Source organism: Streptopelia decaocto (assembly GCF_964273445.1).
Source record: "Streptopelia decaocto genome assembly, chromosome: 2".
Classification (NCBI taxonomy): Eukaryota; Metazoa; Chordata; class Aves; order Columbiformes; family Columbidae; genus Streptopelia; species Streptopelia decaocto.
The window spans coordinates 53,530,506-53,549,900 of record NC_138655.1 but is presented as its reverse complement, the minus strand read 5'-3'; the positions used below and the strand labels follow the sequence as shown (position 1 = coordinate 53,549,900).

The window sequence follows — 19,395 nt, the reverse complement described above, 5'->3', positions numbered from 1 at the left end:
CTATTTGGAATTATTCTGCTATGAGGCAGAATTGTACTCTATGTGTAACTAATGGGCATTCAAGCAAAATGTTATTACTGTACCTTTCAAAAAAGACTCCAGCTTTCAATATTTTAATGTTTGATAACTGAGTCTTTTCTTCAAATCACATAGCTCTCCATAAATCTTTGTTTCTTATGACTAAACCTACACGCTGGCTGGAGCTGTCAGGTAATGTTGTAAAATATTAGTAAAGTTACACATCGAGTTGTCACGTTATCAAATATTAAGCAAAGACATCTATTTGAAGATAGAATTAAACATATAGAAAGCAAACAAAGACATTACTGCATTTTCTGGAGTCGTTAGACTCAGTGTAAATTACCCAGAGCAGTTACTCTGTACTTACATATCGAAATTGTTTTGTATCATTATGACAGGAACAAATCTGTTATTCCTACGTGGGGATTTTAAAAGGGAAAAAAGAAAACAAAAACCAAAAAATGAACAAACAAAAAAACCCACAAAACTCAAACCCTGCTCAATCTACTATCTATTTTTTCATTTTTACATTAAATTCCAGAGTGAATGAGAAGAGACAGTGCTCGCAAAATCTTCCTTCCATTCATCTTTAAAAGCACACAATAGAATACAAAATGGCTTGTAGGGAACTCAGAAACATCTGGAGAAAACAGAGCACTATGAAACCTCTCTCTAACCGAGAGTTTTATATTTTAGATAGAAATTATGGCAATGATCCATGTATCTGCTAAGCATTTTGCTAAACCTGTAGCCCTACTTAAAAAGTCATTTAATATATACTGCATCTTACTTCTTTGAAATATGCAACGCTAAGTACTACTTCTCATCATTCTTTTATTTCTATTAAAAAAGTCAAGACTTAGGATGAACACCTTGCTAAATAATGAAGAGAACATACAGAAGATTTTAAATACTCTGGCTTGGAGTTCTGCAGATAGCAGGCTTACAGAGGGTCCGGGAAGGAGCAGGGTGATGAGGCGAAAATGAGAAAGTAAAATCATTAGCATCATTTTCACCTGCACACACAATGCAAAGTATACTAATGCAGGTGTTTGTCTGACTTTTCTAGCCAAGTACATAACAGGACAGTGTGGTCACATTCCACATTTTCTTCACTGGAAAAGTGTCATCTTGTTGGGAAGAAAAGCGGCACAGGATGAAGAAAACTGAACTTGCAAGTTCTGGGGACAACCCAGAATAGCAGGCAAAACCAAAGTGATGGGGAGACCTACAACGTAGGTAAGGAAGTAGTAGCCAAGAAGGAAGCACACATAGAGGCAGCGGCCTCCTGAAAAGATCCTTTAAAATGGGAAGAAGGAAAGGCAAGAAGAGACACAGGCCCATGGTTAAAGAAAGCTATAGTAAACTGCTCAACAGCGACAGTGCAATTTGTGAATGAAGACAACCATAGCAGTAATAACAAGTAATACATCAGGCACACACTAGTTCATATAACAGAGAAGCTAACATAAAGGTGTTCAGCTGGGGTGTTTTAATCTTAATTACTGAGTCAGTCACACAGTTAACAACTCCCATCCTCAACACACACCTCCTCCTATGCTCTGTTTCCTTCCTATCATCTTCCCTCTGGGCTTAATTTAATTTCATCTTTACTCTGGTTCTCCTTGCCTCAAAACAGCTTCAAAAGCCCTTGGTCTTACAAAAGAAGCCTCCATTCAACTCCAATTTCAACATGATACCTCCCAGCAGTAAGTTTGTACATTTTAACTAGAGAATTCATTGTAAAGGTCACTGTTTCTTTCTCCCAAAGGTGCAAAAACATAGCACAGAAAGCTTATTGAATTTACTTCATCAATTGCCTAATGTGAATGTGTCCCAAAGCAATTCTACTGCTGCTGAGCTGTGTTTCATATCAAGGTAGTCTTCGGGGTCCAGAAACAGGCATTCCTAACGTCCTCTTTAAAAGCAAGCTGAATTTAAGCAGCCCCCCGTGGCACAGGTCAACTGTTGCATTGTCTCAGGTTTGCTAATCACCATGTACTATATTATTTAACACTCCAGAATAACTGGAAGATTAACGCATCAAACTGAAAAGAGAACATTACTTGGGTTGCTTAATTTTCCAATTCAGATAAGAACACCAAAAAGCTTAGACACAGAACAACTTTTCTTATGTGTCACTTCATCAAATGAGAATGTATGTGGGGATGGATAGGGATGGAGGAGGAGAGTCCCTTCTCCACACTAAAGAGTCCCAGCTCTCTCCTTGCATGTCAGATCCTCCAGTCCCTTCACCCTCCTCCAAAGTTTTCCTATCTCTCTTGTACTGGGGAGCCCAGAATTGGACCCAGCACTCCAGATGTGTCGCTCTAGTGCTGAGCAGAAGGGGAGGAATCACCTCCCTTGAATTGCTGACAACGCTCCTTCTAATGCAGCCCAGGAAGATATCAGCCTTCATTGCTGCAAGGGCACATGGCCAGCTCATGGTCAACCTGTCCACCACAATCACCAGGTTCTCTGCAAAGCTGCTTTCCAGCCTGTCAAGCCCCAGTGTGTAGTGGTGCATGGGGTTTATTCCTTCCCTGGGGCAGGACTTTGCACTTCCCTTTAATGAATTCCATGGAGTTCCTCTCTGCCCATTTCTCCAGGCGGTCAAGGTCCCCCTGAATGGCAGCCTGACCCCTGGTGCAACAGCCACTCCTACCAATTTTGTACAGCCTGTGAACTTGCAGAGGCTGCACTATGTTGTCATCCAGGCAGTAACAAAGAGGCTAAACAGTATTTGTCCCAGTATCGATCCCTAGGGTACACTACTAGTGACTGGTATAATGCATTATTATCCATTATAATCGGTACACATAGTGAATGCTATACATAATTTCTAACAGGTGCACAAGTTTTTCTATTAGCCAAATATAAACACGGTTTTGTTTTGTTTCATTCTTTCCTTCTTTTTCAGCCTAAGGTAAAGAAATCAGTAAGAATTGTCAGGTGATCCACACCTGGGTTACTTTGTCATTTATACTCAAAGACCTTAAAGCCTCCCAACAAAATCCAGGCAAATTTGAAGAAGTATTTCACTTCTCACCATGTCTGTAAAAATAAACAGCACAATTCTGCAAGGTTACCCAAAACATAAACTGAAGTATATTACAGGCAACAAACAATTCATACCTAAGGCAGATCCCAGCTTCTTAGGCATCAGGTAATACAAACATGACACACACCACAAGCTTCTTACATTCTGCTGTTCTCAAAACCTTTTCTGTCATATAGTAACATTACTATGCAACTAATGAAAAGCAACTAAAACAGTTTAATGACTATTAACTGAAAATATACAATATTGACTGCAAGAAAGGTACTAAATATATACTGGAGTAGACGCACAGAAATTAACATACCTAAAGCTGGAAACAATATTAAATGTTTCCAGAATTTAAAGAAAAGTTTAATTTATTCAGTAATAGAGAGTGTCCCTTCCTACAGGGCACTAATTATTCTTTTAACAGTAAAATCACCTCAGGTTATCTAAGAAAAAAAAACCAAAACCAACACAGGGTGCACATGCATTCAGATGTGTCTAGTCTTTGCAAAATATTAAGCTGACTGATGTCATCAAAGCTCTTCTCAAGTCGATGGACTCAAGACAATTTGTTATGAACTAAGTGGTTTGAGCAGTCTCCGTAGACTGAGCTATTTATGAGCAGCATGAAGAATGATCTCCTGCACTCTCGTAGTACGCAAAAGCACATAATGATCAAACCTAAACTGCTTTTTTTTTCTATATTCAGAAGAACATCTTCTCTAGGCCTATCTCATTGTACAGTTTACATTAAACATACATTTAATTTCAACAGATAAGATACTGCTTCACTACCTTAGTACTCCCGAAATGGCAGAAACATTCTTTCCCCACACACTTCCAGACTTAGCAATGAAAATGGTGATTACATCAAAGCCTCAGAGAGCTTACAGAATAACAAAAAATTCTCTGAAACTTTAAGACTTCAGTTCACCTTCTGGAATACTTTACCTGATTTACATAAACAAGCACATGCACACACACACAAACCATTTTGTATATCCTATAAATATATTTATTTTCATAATTTGCCAGGAGTCATTGCACTGGTTCTATATCTCACAAGGATGTTTTTGATACCTCTCGTGTGTGTGTATACACATAGTCCTAAGGAAAACAATTTGCTTTCCAGAACTCCATCTGACACAGGATTGTATCTCTTCCTTTGAATAAATAATAAATAATGAATGCAGGTTTTGAAGATTTGTATGTAGAGGAATAAAATCTTTCACACTCTTAATACCTTCAGCAAAATGTTACAGAAGATACACTGTACAAAAGAAGATACACTGAATAAGGAGAAAGACAGTTTTCAGGGTATACAAGAGGAAAAGCCAAATCTGTTATTAAGAGATAATAAAGTATTTATATAGGGTAGAGAAGACTGGCCATTAGAGTGCTACTGTTCTTAGTTTCTTGGCTGCAAATGAATTAGCATGAGTTCTGCATGCATAAATCATAGGCATGAAAGATTTCACCCTCTCCCCTTCTATCAGAGAATACCCACTAGTCTCTTGCTATTCTGATTGCACCATTTACTACAGCTGACACATATCCTGCAATCCTATTGTTATTTGTTTATCTCAAAAAAATTTTCACTTCTAGGTCTGCATTTCTGCAATACAAGTTATGTATCTGAGAATTATATTTTTAAATAATTATTTTATTTTCAGCCACATTTTAGAATGAGTCTAGGAAAAATACATCACTTACGTAAAGTGATGACCTTTCTCATCAACTGTAGCTTTCCACTGTTTGAGAAACCTCTCTCAAGTAAGACTACCCACACCAAGTCAAGGCACAAGTCTCACAAGTTTAGTGATGGTACAAGAAATCTTTGGCAACTAATATCAAAAGATTTGATTTGATATTAAAATGCAATTTTGTGATACCCAGATATCATCTGAACAGCAATTTCCCTGAAGTCACACTAGATCTTTCTAAGAACAAGTAGCACACAGAGGGAATTGAATGAAACAGCTGCAAAATAGGAGAAGGGGCAGATAGGGGTGGGGAAATGAAGAGACAGAACCAGGCCTGAGAAGCTAAGGAAAAAAACAGCCAATTGCAGAATCTGTGTCACACAGACCTTATGTCATGTCAGTTAAACTTTTCCCAAGACTCCTCTAACTGTAAACTGATATTATAGTTGCTTTATTTTGGTCTTTAAAGTCAATTCCCTGAAGAACTGGCCGCTCACTATTGCAACTAACATCAGCAGATACTGTGAGCAGGGAAAGTGCTCAGTGCTTTGTATATAGGGGAGTGTAGGGGAGAGGGACCTGGGGATCCTGGTGGACAACAGGATGACCATGAGACAGCACTGTGCCCTTGTGGCCAAGAGGGCCAATGGCATTCTGGGGTGTATAAGAAGGGGGGTGGTTAGTAGGTCGAGAGAGGTTCTCCTTCCTCTCCACTCTGCCCTGGTGAGACCACACCTGGAATACTGTGTCCAGTTCTGGGCTCCTCAGTTCAAGAAGGACAGGGAACTGCTGGAGAGAGTCCAGTGCAGAGCCACGAAGATGATTAAGGGAGTGGAGCATCTCCCTTATGAGGAAAGACTGAGGGAGCTGGGTCTCTTTAGTTTGGAGAAGAGGAGACTGAGGGGTGACCTTATTAATGTTTACAAATATGCAAAGGGTGAGTGTCATGAGGATGGAGCCAGGCTCTTCTCGGTGACAAACAATGGTATGACAAGGGGTAATGGGTTTAAAGATGGAACATAAGAGGTTCCAGTTAAACTTGAGAAGAAACTTCTTCTCAGTGAGGGTAACAGAGCACTGGAACAGGCTGCCCAGGGAGGTTGTGGAGTCTCCTACTCTGGAGACATTCAAAACCCGCCTGGACACATTCCTATGTAACCTCATCTAGGTGTTCCTGCTCCTGCAGGGGGATTGGACTAGATGATCTTTCGAGGTCCCTTCCAATCTCTAGCATTCTATGATACTATGATTCTATTCTATGCAGAGAATCAGGTTCAAATGTCTCAGAGACTGTTTCCAAAAGTAAAGGATACATCTTGCTTTCGCTTCTCAGTGTCTATCTTCTTCGACTATAAAATAAAGATCATATAAATCCACTCCATGGAAACAACTTAATACTGTGAAGCACTAAGAACAGTAGAAAATATTCCATTAGAAAATGAATAAACCCATTTTTAGAATTGATTTGTATTGTATTTAGTAAGCAAAGTGAAGCCCTAAATACACTTGTGCAAAGGAACCCACGCATTAACTGTATATGTCCACTACACTGAACGAGACAGGCATTCTGCAGAAAACAAAACAAAACAAAAACAAAACAAACAAAACCACAAAACAACAACAACAAAAACAAAAACAAACACAAAACAAAAAACCGCAGAAACAAACAAACCAAAACAAATTAAAAAAAAACAAAAACACAAAAACCAAACCAAGCAAACAAAACACCCGCTTCTGTATGTAGCTTAAAAAAGGTAGGCTCAAAGTGTTCAAACTTGTGCAGAGGCACAAATTTTCCCAAGTATTGCCTTGGAAACATTTATTTTAATATCTAAGCAGTTTTCACTTAATAATTTTAATTTTAGCTACTACTACATAGAATATTTTACATATGTAAATATTCAATACATGACAGTTCAAACTTCATACACTTGCAGACAAGAAAAATCTCCGTATGTATATACCTTCAGCTCGCAGTGGAAGAAATTTCTCTGTTTTAAAGTAAATCTTTGCTTTTCTGAACTTCATTCTATTTGCAAGCTACAATTTAGATTCCTGGCTCAAAGACACTGGTGGAAAGCAAAATATTTGATGTTTCAATGTTCTAGGCTACGCCAAAAGAAGGTTACATCCAAAAAAGAATTCTACTCTCTTTCTCCTATAATACAGATTTGTGTTTCTCGTGCCAATTTACTAAATACTAAAACTAGCACACACTTTTCAGAAGACACTACTTCAGCTGCTTTCACTTGACCATTAGCTGTTTTGTTTCCCTCATGTTAATTTCTGTGGAAATTCTGTCTCCCACCTACAAATGTGCTGGGTTTTTTCCTGAAGTGTATTTCTGTTCCTTGGTATTCCCGGATCCCTTAATCCCTAGTGCTTTATCTTGTTGTTGGTGTCAACATATGGAGATTATCGTTTCAAAGAGGAATATGTCTAATTAAAGGAAAGTTACAGCAATTACTACAGCTCTTAGAGTGGGAGCACAGGAAAGAGCACAGGAATGGCATTTTTGCTCAGTCATTCAATGGAATTGAGTCATCCCATACTGACAATAACCTGTATTGTTCACAGATGTGATAAAGAAAATGTAAGCAGATGAGACACATCTGTTAATTATAAACATTCCTTCATTAGTGTAATCAGATTTATTTTTATGGTATGTTTCTGTTTATAATATAAGCTTATGAGGACAGGAATTCATAAACATACAATCTAGTCAATGACCTTCTAATTGGACACTATTTACAACAACAAAACAAACTGGTATGATGCTGTGTTGTGTTCTTGAGTTCTTTTATTTAACTTGAAACAATACCACTGAAAACACCCACAATTTCTTGCCAAATTATCTGACAATCCCGCAATCACAGCTTGTGCGCTAGGGTGCGTGGCTGCCTAGCAGGATCAGGAAAAACGTTTTCTTGCAAAGCACTGCACTATGGAACAGGTAAACAGTTTCTGTCTTCCTTTTCCCAAGAGAGTAAATACAGATCACAGCATCACAAAACAAATTTCATGGCTCAGTGGTCTAATTTGGGCAGCTAAACTGTGAATTGTGGTTCCCCCATCACCCTTTCAACTGCAAAAGCTTCCATAACACTCCATAAATTAAGCGACTTCATATTCCATGGGGAATAAGAGTGGGATAGGCTTAGGAAAAATAAAAAAAGGAAGGAAATAAAATACAACCTATGGATTTCACTTAAGACTGCTTCAAGGCCTGGGCATTATTAAACTAAGAACATCTATGTTGTTTATAACAACTACTCAGCAAAGACAAGGTGACTAAAATAACCAACTAGGTCACAATTATTCATTTGTTTTAAGGAACATGTGTCTTTCACAGTTCAACAGACTGTAAAAACGAAAGTATTTGTTCATCAGAAAAATGTGTACTACTAAACTTGAAGTCTTCTGCTACATACAAGCTGAGAGGCACTATAGAAAAGAGACAGAAGTAGAGGAGTAAAATCCTGCCACCACTGGAAACAATCAGAAACATCACTGAGTTCAGTAGGTTTGTGATTTCACCCTGGCAATTTACTTGTACTCCAAATTAACAGTGTGAATCTGAAAAAAAAAAAAACACCTGTCAGGCACTGGAAATCATTTGGGAGTAAATTATCTCAGGATATTTTGGAACTGCCAAATCCAAACGGATTAGCCCTCCTGATATGATTCATGTGGCAGAAATGCTGAGAAGCCCCTGATAAATATCACACAACTGTATTTATTTATTTAGTCTGGTTTACCCGTAAGGTTTTATAAATTTAAGGAAACAAACCACCAAAAGGACGGTAGAAAGGGCTTAATATTACTGGTGGGCAAACAAGGCATATCAGAGAGATTGCATGACCCGTTTTTAGCACCGCTAAAACCTGAATCTCTGTTACCTGAGTGCTAGCATCAATGTCTCCAGAGAACAACGCTCATCTTACTCTGACTCTAGTGTAGGAAATAATAACTTTCACTGAGATGTTTTACAGTTGAATATTGGTTCTACTGTTACTGGGAACAAAATGATCTTTAATGTCCATTTAACCAGTTATATGACATAGAAGATCTCATGTTCTCTGACAGCTATTACAGATAGTTGTGTTGTACTCATGGTCCTGTGGCAGTGTCATGAGATGTCATAAGCAGGCATATACAAAATTCCCCAATATCACACCATGAAAACAGATGGTCTCAGCTGATGGATGGAGAACTGCAAGGTCTGGGGATCTGTCACCCAGTTAGTGACTTAGTACACTAAAATACAGCTAATCCCGTTGGGAACCGTATCACATAGCCTTGATTTGCAGCATCCCACACATGGAATTGTCTGATCAGTTTTACTGTAAGTTGAAGCAGACACCTGTGGAAACTGGCAAGCAAGTACAAAAATAAATCCAAGCTATCCTGGAGATCATGGCAATTTAAAAAATATTCTTATGAAAAGGCACACCTGGAATTTGCACAACCTTGGACTGATTACCAGAGGCAGCTGTAGTTGTATGGTCAGGATAAATGAACAGTGGCCCTGAAGGAGGATAAAACTGCCACTGCCTTCTTATCCTTCATAGAGAGGAAAAAAAAAATCTCATAATCCTGTATAAACAAGAAATCACTTAACTAAACTCAGCAAAAATATTCTGGAATGGCTACTGCTGTTAAGAAGAATGACTGCTTACTTTCTAAAATCTAGACAGATATTTAATTTCTAAAATAAAGAAATTACATTCCAGCCTTGCAAAGAATTTAGGTGTGACCTAAATTCTGTGCAAAAATGGTAAAGCTGTCCTGAAATCTACGGAAAATCTGAATGGAATCAGGATTTCCCTGTACTGAATTCTACGTTTAATTTTTAAAAAGTTCAAAGGTTCCAGAAAGGTTAACACTGATGAAATAGCAACCCATGACCTTCCCGTATGTGCTAAACTCTTTTCATGATGGGAAAAATTATTCTTCCAAAAAATCTCAGTGGTGTAGGAAAGACAGGAGACTAATTCTACCAATTTAGCACTGTAATACTGGCTTTAAAGGGCTGGAGCATTAAAGAAATATCAGCCTTATATAAACACAGAGGCTAAAAATATCGCCACAAACCCAAATAAAAACAAAGGAGATTTCCATTGCCTTCTACTGTATATGATCAGGCTCTTTCTGGATATACATAAAAGTTTGTTATTCACATACAGATAAACACAAGTCTTCGACTTCAAGTGGTTTTACTTATGTGGTTGTGTACTGGTTTTCTTGTAACCACACAGCTGTTTAACCTATCGCACTTAAGTGAATCATTTTTTAAATGCTTGATGAAATTTTACACCAAGTGCAATGTCAAAGGAAAACTATAATAAAAGCCTGACACTGTTTAAGCAACAAAAATAGAGAATTTAATCTCCTGAGTCCTACCTATTACTATTGCTTCAATTTCTGTTATCCCTCCTTTTCCACATACTGCAATTTCATCTGACTGATCTCCTCAGGCATTGTTTTAGGCATCCTTATTTCATTCTCACAGACACTGTCCCAGTTCTAGCATGTTGTTTTTCACGTATGGAAAACACAGGGATCTGGACATTGGGATATCCTGATACTAAGTCCAAATACAGACTATTGTTTGCTGTAGGGAATAGACAACTCTGTAATGATGGCAGCAAGGAAGCAATTAAACTTGCACCCCCATTACTAAGAGAGATCAAGTAAGATGCATGTTTTTGATACATATGTATAAGGGGAGGCTGTCTTTACTGAAATAAAATATGTTGGAGACATTCTTTAAATCAAGATCTGACATCTATCTAGAAGCCACGTTATTTAGTAGGTAAAAAATTATGGATTCAATTAATATAGGTAAGAGTGTTTGGCTCTATAATAGAGAAAATCAGATTTGACTGTCGTACTGGTCTTCTCCAGACTTAAAAAGTAAGAATGCAATTTTAAATGAAAATGCTGAACAGAGGAAAAAGTAACCCAAGAAGATCACTGTGTGTAATGTTGCAGCACAGAAAATATGGGAAAGTCGTGTGGTCTTCCTTGGGGATTTAGCCTTTACTCATGATCACATCTAACAAAACCAGTATCTTTATTTTTAATAAGGCATCCTATTGAAACAAGGGAGCAAAATCTTCCAGTATCAATTTCTACAACAGAACATCCTACTATGCAGCAGTTCAAAGGCACTATAAAATCTAATATTGATGAAACAGACATCCCTATCATTTTTCATGTTTTACCATCCTTTCAGTGATGAACTCCCCTCCCCTCAAATCTCAGTGGATTATGAAAGAAAGAAAGAAATTACCTGTAACCAGAGTCTGTCACTTGAGTCTGTTCCACCATTGGCAGTGCATTGAAAAGTAGCAAACTGTCCCGCATTGACTTCCACACTCTGAAGACGCAAGAAATGCGGAGTTTTTGCTGTTCAAAGAAGATATAGTATTGAAGTTATTAAACGTGGAACTACTGGCTATAAATAATACACTGGGCAAATTAAATATCCCTGCTTTAAAAAGTCCAAATCACTGACCACACATTAGATTTTAGGCTGGTTTACTTCCACACCTGCGAAACAGCAGAATGGTGTTATTTAATTGTTCACGCTGTGTAAATTATCTTAGCTCAGCATCTCTCTTTGAATAACACTCTATTAATCAAGATCAGATTGGAAACTAATTATGTTTTGAACAAAAACCTATTAGATATACTTGCACTATCAACTGGACAAAACAGTAAGATGTTGAGTGACACTGTCAGGTAAACAGGTTTTTGTGGTTTGGGGTTTTGTTTTTTTGTTTGTTTTGGGGGTTAGTTAGTTTGGTTGGTTCTTTTTGGTTTTGTGGGGGTTTTTTGGTCACTTTAGTTCTTTGTGTGTGTGTTTTGCCTTTTCTTTTTTTTAACCAAGTACAGTGCCTATAGAAGACATGCTGTAGAAATGTAGGACACCAAAGAGGTAAAATACTAACACAGCCCTTCTCTCCAACTACAGCTGTATTCTGTAAATATAATTCTTTTCAACAACACTGCAGAAACAAACAAACAAACAAAGAGAAAAAATAAAAGAAAAAACCACGCACACCAAACCCCACAATCAATTCTCATTTAGAAAGGGAAAACACTCCCAATAGAAAAGCGATCCAGCAACAAATAACCTAACAAATGAAACAGATATTGAAATAAGAACTGAAGGAGGAAAGATAACATTAGATAGCACTTGCATTTTTGTTTTACTGGAAAGAATCAAGCATGTGACAGAGAAAAACATAGAAATTTGATACAGAAACCTGTCCTTGAAAATGCAGTATTCCCCAACCATTCAAATCCTATTGCAGGCAAGGGGACTTTTTGCACTAGCAGGTAAGCCAGGCTCTGAATGTTGCTTTCAGACATGGAATGTTAGTACTGGCAATGAACTGGCAAACTAAACATACAGTGTCTAGCAGAGCATCACAGCCATTCAAAGTGTTGATGACATTTTCTTAAAAGACCTTATGACTGGGAGAAACTGCAGTTTTAATTAATAAATCACCAGCTGCCAGAATTCAAGAAAAAGTTGCTTAATATCCAGTGTCAGGCAGTATAAGAAGGAAGAGATGGAATAAAATATCCTAAATTAATACCTAACTATGGAAGGAAATATTTTATTAAACATATTATTGGGGTTTTTTCTTAAACTCTTACCAATTAGGACAGACAGACTTTAGGCCAAACTAATGCTCTTCTTTGTCTATCAAACTATTAACACCTGATTTCTGCTTTTACCCCACTCTTTTTTTTTCTTGGTCTTCCAAAACTCTAGAAACTCTAGAAAACTATCCCCTCTGAATTACCAGGTATGGCTTAAGTGCAGAGAGGCATTAGGTTTTAAAAAACAAACACACACACAAAAAACCTCACGCACCCGCCACAAGCCATCCCTTTCAGTTCTGCATATGTACTACGAGCTTTCTGCTTTGTCTTTGTCCGTATTACCCAGACAACTGCCTAGCAAACATTTTTCCCACTTCAATCAATGTTTAAAGAGTTAATAATTACAGAATTATTTTTTTCTGGCAATAGACTGAAAGAATAGCATTATGAGTCTTGCAGAATTTTAGAGACATGGTAGTTCTATTCCAATTTTCACACTTTTTCAATTTTCTTGTAGACAATGTAACTGGTTTGATGTCTTAATTTCTAACATTTTAATTATTTCATCAAAGAACTGCTCATTAAAGTTTCTGCGTTTCAGCACTGTCACGTTAGAACTTCATGCACTATGGGGTATAACTCAATCTCCACATTAAGAAGAGCTGCTTGCAGGTTTTGAGAATTGATTGGTACAAATGCATAGATCAAACCTCTCAAAATCTGTATAAAAAAAAAATTATTAAGCAGATAAAATGCTGCTTTAGACTTATCCTACATGAACCAAAGATATAAATTCAAAATGCAGAAGCACAAATACTGCCTAACAACATGAGAGCCTGCTGTGTTTATCAGAAGTAAGTGATTCAGAAATAACAGCTGTTGATTCTGCATAACTGTCTCTGTATTTGAAGAAGCGTCTGTATCTTCTTACCACTAACACTAAAACCATTTTTATGAGGTGCTCTAACTAACCGATAAACCACTTTGTATTTTAAATTGTGGCTCTTACTTACAAGCTGCAAAGAATGCATTATAGTATGGTATAAGAGGAAGGTGAACAATTACACAGAAGTTGGTGCCTTTTTTCCCCTCTCAGTCCTTTGGTCAATAAGATTACAACCTACAAATCCATGTAACATCTTAATACACCTTATTTAACAAATAGCAAATACGTGAAATAGTTGTTTATTTAAGTAGTCTGTCCAAGTACATATGGATTACTATCTTAAAGCTTTAAATTACAAGGTTTTGTTTTGACATTAATTTAAAAACAACTTAGGAGAGTTTAGTACATATCCTTAATAATGGGATACAGAAACATATCTGAAACATAAGCAAGTAAAACAGTGCAGAAATTAAGCCATCAACCCAAAGCACAATACCTGGGGAAGTACCCTAAGTAAACTTGCTTAGCAAAACCTCAGCCAGCTGAGTTTTCTTCCTTCTAAGCCTTGGAAAATAAAAAAAAAAAAATCATTTATATTCAGGCCTTTTACTGCTCATCTGCTCTCTCTAATGCATCAGCTTGTGGCTGTACTGAATTTTTGACGCCCACAGAAAACTGGTCAACAAATCTTGATGACTTTTATTCTGAAGGAGTCACTAGATGGCCTAGTGAGGCTTTGGGGTTTACGCCAAGTGCTGTACACACGGTGCACATAAGAGGTGTCTTTAAAGCCAAGTGCAAGTGCTCAAATGCCAGCAACACTTTGTACATGCTCAGCCTGTATTTATAGCACTGACATTATTTTCTGACATTTTCCGTGTCTTTTTCCCCACATTTATTGAGGCATAGTCGCACATTCATTCTAGAGGGCTGGCTTTAAAACAGCAGATAGATACTTACTACATGGATGTCCTAAAACTTTTACTTCATCAATAGCCACATATCCTGGGTGACCTGAAGTGACCACTTCAAAAACGACCTGAGAAGCAAAAAGAGAATTTCCGTTAGCAGCTTTGTTACACAGGAAATATAAATACACTGTGTTATGGAAGAATACATCATCTCTTTTAATTAGTTGAGAACACCTTAAAACTAAAATACAATAAAATAAAATCTCAAACTGTGTTGTTATTATCATTTAAATGACACAGAACGTTAATCACATCTTTTCATGTTTATAGTATTTTTGGAGATTCACAAATGTTATCATATATACCTCGCAATGAGACATAACCAAATCCCTCCAATATTTGGTCTGCCAAAGTAGTTACCTAATAATAATTTTATTTTCAATTCTTTGTCTTATAAACTACTGCTTTTATTTTTAAAATGTTAGTGCTGCAGTATACAAAGATCTGCATGGTATCAGACACAAACATACCTATTTTCATGAATGTATTTTCCATGCTCTTAATCTTCCACCAAATGTAGTGAATTAAGTAAAGCAGATCCATTTGTCATGGTTTGTTTAATGGCTATAAATAGGTCACAAAATAAATAGACTGTTCTTGTAGTTTGAATTACATACGCTCAAAAGTAAACCTCTCCAAACTTTGGCAGCCTTAGCTTTGAACATTCCAAGAATGTTTATGTGGAATAGAAGAAAATATGCTAGTAACATTAGAAGGTACATTTGCAACCAATGCTCAAGAAGTTCATGCTCAAATCCAGGTTGTGATTTCATATTTTTTTTTTCAATACTTCCCTTTTGCTTGGAAAGTTAACTCTAATTGCCTCTTGTAACCAGTCTCAGGAAGTACACTGAGGAACACAGTTTAGAAACTATGCTATACTTGACCTTGGGACAGACGCAGAAGGACACTACGTACCATATCTTTACTGCAGTTATTTCAGCAGAAAGAGAAAGATATAGAATGCAAACATGTCAGAAGGATAACATGCAGCCTGTAATATCATATCGCAATTTCCTGGGGCTGAACAAACCCTGGCAGAGCACTGATTTTGACTTTAGAACAAACCTTGAGGTGAGCAAATTATTCACCACTTCTTGCCTCTGCATTCTCCCATCTGTTGCATTGCTCTGTCTGTGGACACTGATCCTGCTTTTCTCTCCCATGTATCATCTTCCTAAATTCTGTCCATTTCTCCCTCTCAATCTCACTGTAGTGAAATGGCTTTAACTCCATATGGATGACAAAGAAAAAACTACTTTTCATTCTAGTTCTGTCTCCTGTCCACACTAAAATTTCAAGCTGTGCCAATGTTGTCCCCAGGTGAATCAGGCAGCAACAACAAAATACAAGACAGCAATGAGAAAAATCTGAAAGCCACCAAATTTTGCAGAAACAAGTTCTGCAATAAAAGAATTGCTCAGTTGCAAGTCACAGCGTGTGGCCTTCTAAATGTCCAACAGCACTCTGATGGCACTTAAAGTTGATATTGCTGATCCACAGCAACAGAATGGACAGGGGATGGATTTGGCTCCCAGCTTCAGCAGAGCATCCAGAGCAAGTCCATTCAAAATTTCAAAGCATCTCCTTCCTATAAAGAAAAAAAACTACTGGTGGAACCAAAGTCTTAGAAGATTGGGAAGCCATCAGCCAAACCAGTTGGAAGTTTTCTACTAAACATATTACTGCCAGATAATGGAGAATTAACTGCTTTTAATAAAGTTGCATAAAAGTGCCTTTTTTGAAGAATGACATGACTTTGAACAAAATCAAATACCTGAACTCTAGAAAAGAAAACACAGGCAATACCTGAGCAGAAGATCTCAAAATAATTTCTACAATTCAAAAATGTGGAGCTTAGCTACTTGTTCTCTGAGAGATTTTAAGTACTTCGTTATTCCAACACACTCACAGACAAAGCTTGTAGATTCTAAACACAAAATCCTTCCTACAGTTCACTGGCAGAAATTACAACCCTGAAATAACTGAATTGGACCCACAGACAAAGACTCAATGAGTGATCTTGAAGAGGGTCCAGAGGAGGCCACCAAAATGATCAGAGGGCTAGAACACCTTTCTTATGAGGACAGGCCAAGAAAGTTGGGGTTGTTCAGCCTGGACAAGAGAAGGCTCCGAGGAGACATTATGGTGGCCTTTCAGTACTTAAAAGGAGCCTATAAGAAACATGGGGACAGACTTTCTAATAGGGCTTGTTATAATAGGACAAGGGATAATCATTTTAAAATAACAGAAGGGTGGTGGAGCACTGGAACAGGCTCCCCAGGGAGGTGTCACAGCCCCAAGCCTATCAGTGTTCAAGAAGAGACTGGACAACACCCTCTGACACATGGTGTGAACTGTGGGGTTGTCATATGAAGGGACAGGAGATGGACTTGATGATCCTTGTGGATCCTTTCCAGCTCAGAAGATCCTATAATCCTAAGGAGGGGAGATTCAGGCTAGACATGAGGAAGAAATTTTTTACAGTGAGGGTGGTGAAACACTGTCCCAGGTTGCCCAGAGAGGTGGTAGATGCCCCATCCCCGGCGACATTCAAGGCCAGGCTGGACGGGGCTCTGAGCAACCTGATCTAGTTGAAGATGTCCCTGCTCATTGCAGGGGGCTGGACTAGTTGGCCTTTGAAGGTCCCTTCCAACCCAAACTATTCTATGATTCTGTTCTATGATCTAGATATCCTGCCGCGTTTCTAAACATACCAAAAATGTCACTACCACAAATAAGCCAGGCAATATATCAAGAAACTGGCAGGTGGACATACTATTAAATTACAATTATTGTCATTAAAGAGGGTATGTTCCAAAAAAAAGTAATCCAAATTGAAATATTGTCAGTTTAATCATGCTTCCATTAAAAGAATAGCCAAGCTGATATCAACTTAAATGATTGTTAAGTTTTGGTCTCTTCTGACATAAAATATGCAATTTTTAGTAAATGGAAAAGGACATTACACTCAGCAGTGACATACCATTGCCAAAGAGACATCACTGATGGGCATTTTACTTCATATATTCAAGAAAACGACACCTCTTTCAAGTGCAATAATATAACTTCCATTCTGTTCACAGGCTGTGAAATACTATCAACTGCTGTATCCAAATCCAGTATTTAGTTTTATTAAAATTAATAAATGAAGATTATGGACTAAAATATCTAATTAATCATTTTCCATTTTTACACTAAAAGAATTAATTTGATCCTACACGACACATTTCTGGAAGTCCTAATAAGTGTGCTGCACACTGTAAGAATGTACTCAGGAATAAACCTAGAAACACTTCTAGTAGCTCATTTATTCATTGAAAAGCTTATATTAGGGCTGCCAAGAATATACACAAACCTGGATCAGTTTTGCTAGTTTTTCACTACAAATGAAACATGGAAACTTATTCCATGTCCCTTTTTTTCCCACCGCTTCACATTTGAAAAGTTGCTTGTCTTGTAAAAGTTAACATTTTTAGTCCCACCTCCAAACTTTGCCCTTCCTCACGGCTGACGCAATACCTGCAGGCAACATAAAAAAACACAGGGGAAACAGAGACACTCCAGCTCTGTCAGGCTGGGCAGCCCGTGGATTTTTCACCTATTATTCCACCACCTTATCAGTCAGGAAACAACTGGTTAAAACACTGAATTCATTTGCTCAGGAAAAACTCTGCGGAACATTGGCCCGAGAGCTGTTTTACACCATTCTCTCCCTCATAGGGCTGCCAAACAGGAACCAGAGAAGCAGCTTAGCACCGCACTGTCCCTGAGCCTCCCTGCTTCACTGAAGAGCAAAATTAGCTTTTCATTCCTGCCACTTCCCCTTGCTACGTAAGAACAAAGAAAGGAGGTCTGCTCACCAACGTAAATGCTTACTGCTGAAAATGTGCAGCCCAAGATAACTTGGCTGTTCCAAAGAACAATAGAAATAAACAGCTTTTGTTGCCGCACAACCTCACTCCATGAATTCCTGCCTTTGTTGTTGCAAAATTACAACGCTTTTAGTCAAAAGGTGGATTGTACCTAATATAAACACTCTCTACTTCACACGACTTAAAAATAGAACTTTGCGAAAAACAAGAAGGAGAAAGGAGTAGGATGAAAGCTGCTTAATGTCAGGCTGCAGTCCTGCTCGCCAGCAGCCCCAGTGAGTGTGCAGTGATGGACCAGTCGCTGCCTGCAACAGGCACTGACTCTCCTCTCCACCTGCCGGGCCTTACCGCCTTTCTCTGACTGTATTTTACAAGATGTTGGGAACAGGCTCCCTCTAGAAAACTGGCAACGTTTTGCACCCCTGTGGGTTGAGCTCTTTTCCCCCTTCTGACTTGTCCTACTACTGCCTGCTTTATCAGTGGGGCATGATCACAGCAACTGCTGCCTCGCCAGAGCCACATGAAGGGAGGTTCCTGACCTGGGCTAACCAAAACATGATCAGGCCACCCTGACTGGAAATTCGCCTTATGCTGTTTCACTCCCCACCTCTTACTCCTACACAACTACAATTTGGCACTCACATGTGCACTCAAGCACATTAATCAACGTTTTGGTGGTTGATGCCAACCTGAGATTCCAAAGAAACCTCTTAGAGGTGAGCAACACTGAAAACTGAGCTCTTGACATTAAGGCTTATTAAATCTCTTTCTTCTCTGTTTTTAAACCAGCTGTTGTCTTACCTTTCTCTACTGAATGCCCAGAAGCTTTCTTGGGAACAAGGGACAGGAGAAAATAACAAAGCCTTGTGCGTACGACAAAAAGCACACGCCTTCTTACTCTTAGCCATTTTTAGCCCGCTGAGCCTTTTAAATTTAGGTATGCGGTCTGCCCCGGTGCACCCTTCTCAAAATAACTATTCCCAAATCACCCAGTTCAATGAAGAAGAACTATTTAAGATGCCTGACACAGGGTTGTGATTCGAATTGCAATATGCATTTCAAAGTTTCTTTTGAGTTCAAAGCGCAGTTCAGGAACCGTATGCGTGCAGTTGAAGGCAACACACACAACACATCAGAATGTGAGCCTGACCTTTGCTGCATGAGAAGCTTAATTCTCCTTCCTAGCTGATGACTTCAGTACATTGCATGAGCCAAACTTCAAGCAAAGCATGTACAAAGCAGGTTATGAAACAAATTAAAGTTTAAATCCAGA

At 38.2% G+C, this 19,395-nt stretch overlaps 1 protein-coding gene across 8 annotated transcripts in view; it reads right to left on the bottom strand.

Annotated features, from left to right (window-relative positions):
* Nucleotides 1-19,395, bottom strand: part of PTPRM (protein tyrosine phosphatase receptor type M) — a 470,229-nt gene that overhangs the window by 292,779 nt on the left and 158,055 nt on the right. For all 8 annotated transcript variants that reach the window (XM_082045023.1, XM_082045024.1, XM_082045028.1 and 5 more), the window contains exons 4-5: nt 14,237-14,315; nt 11,066-11,181 (exon numbers count right to left, since the gene is read on the bottom strand). In XM_082045023.1, coding sequence (XP_081901149.1) covers nt 11,066-11,181; nt 14,237-14,315 — 195 coding nt within the window. The remainder of the gene's footprint in view (nt 1-11,065; nt 11,182-14,236; nt 14,316-19,395) is intronic.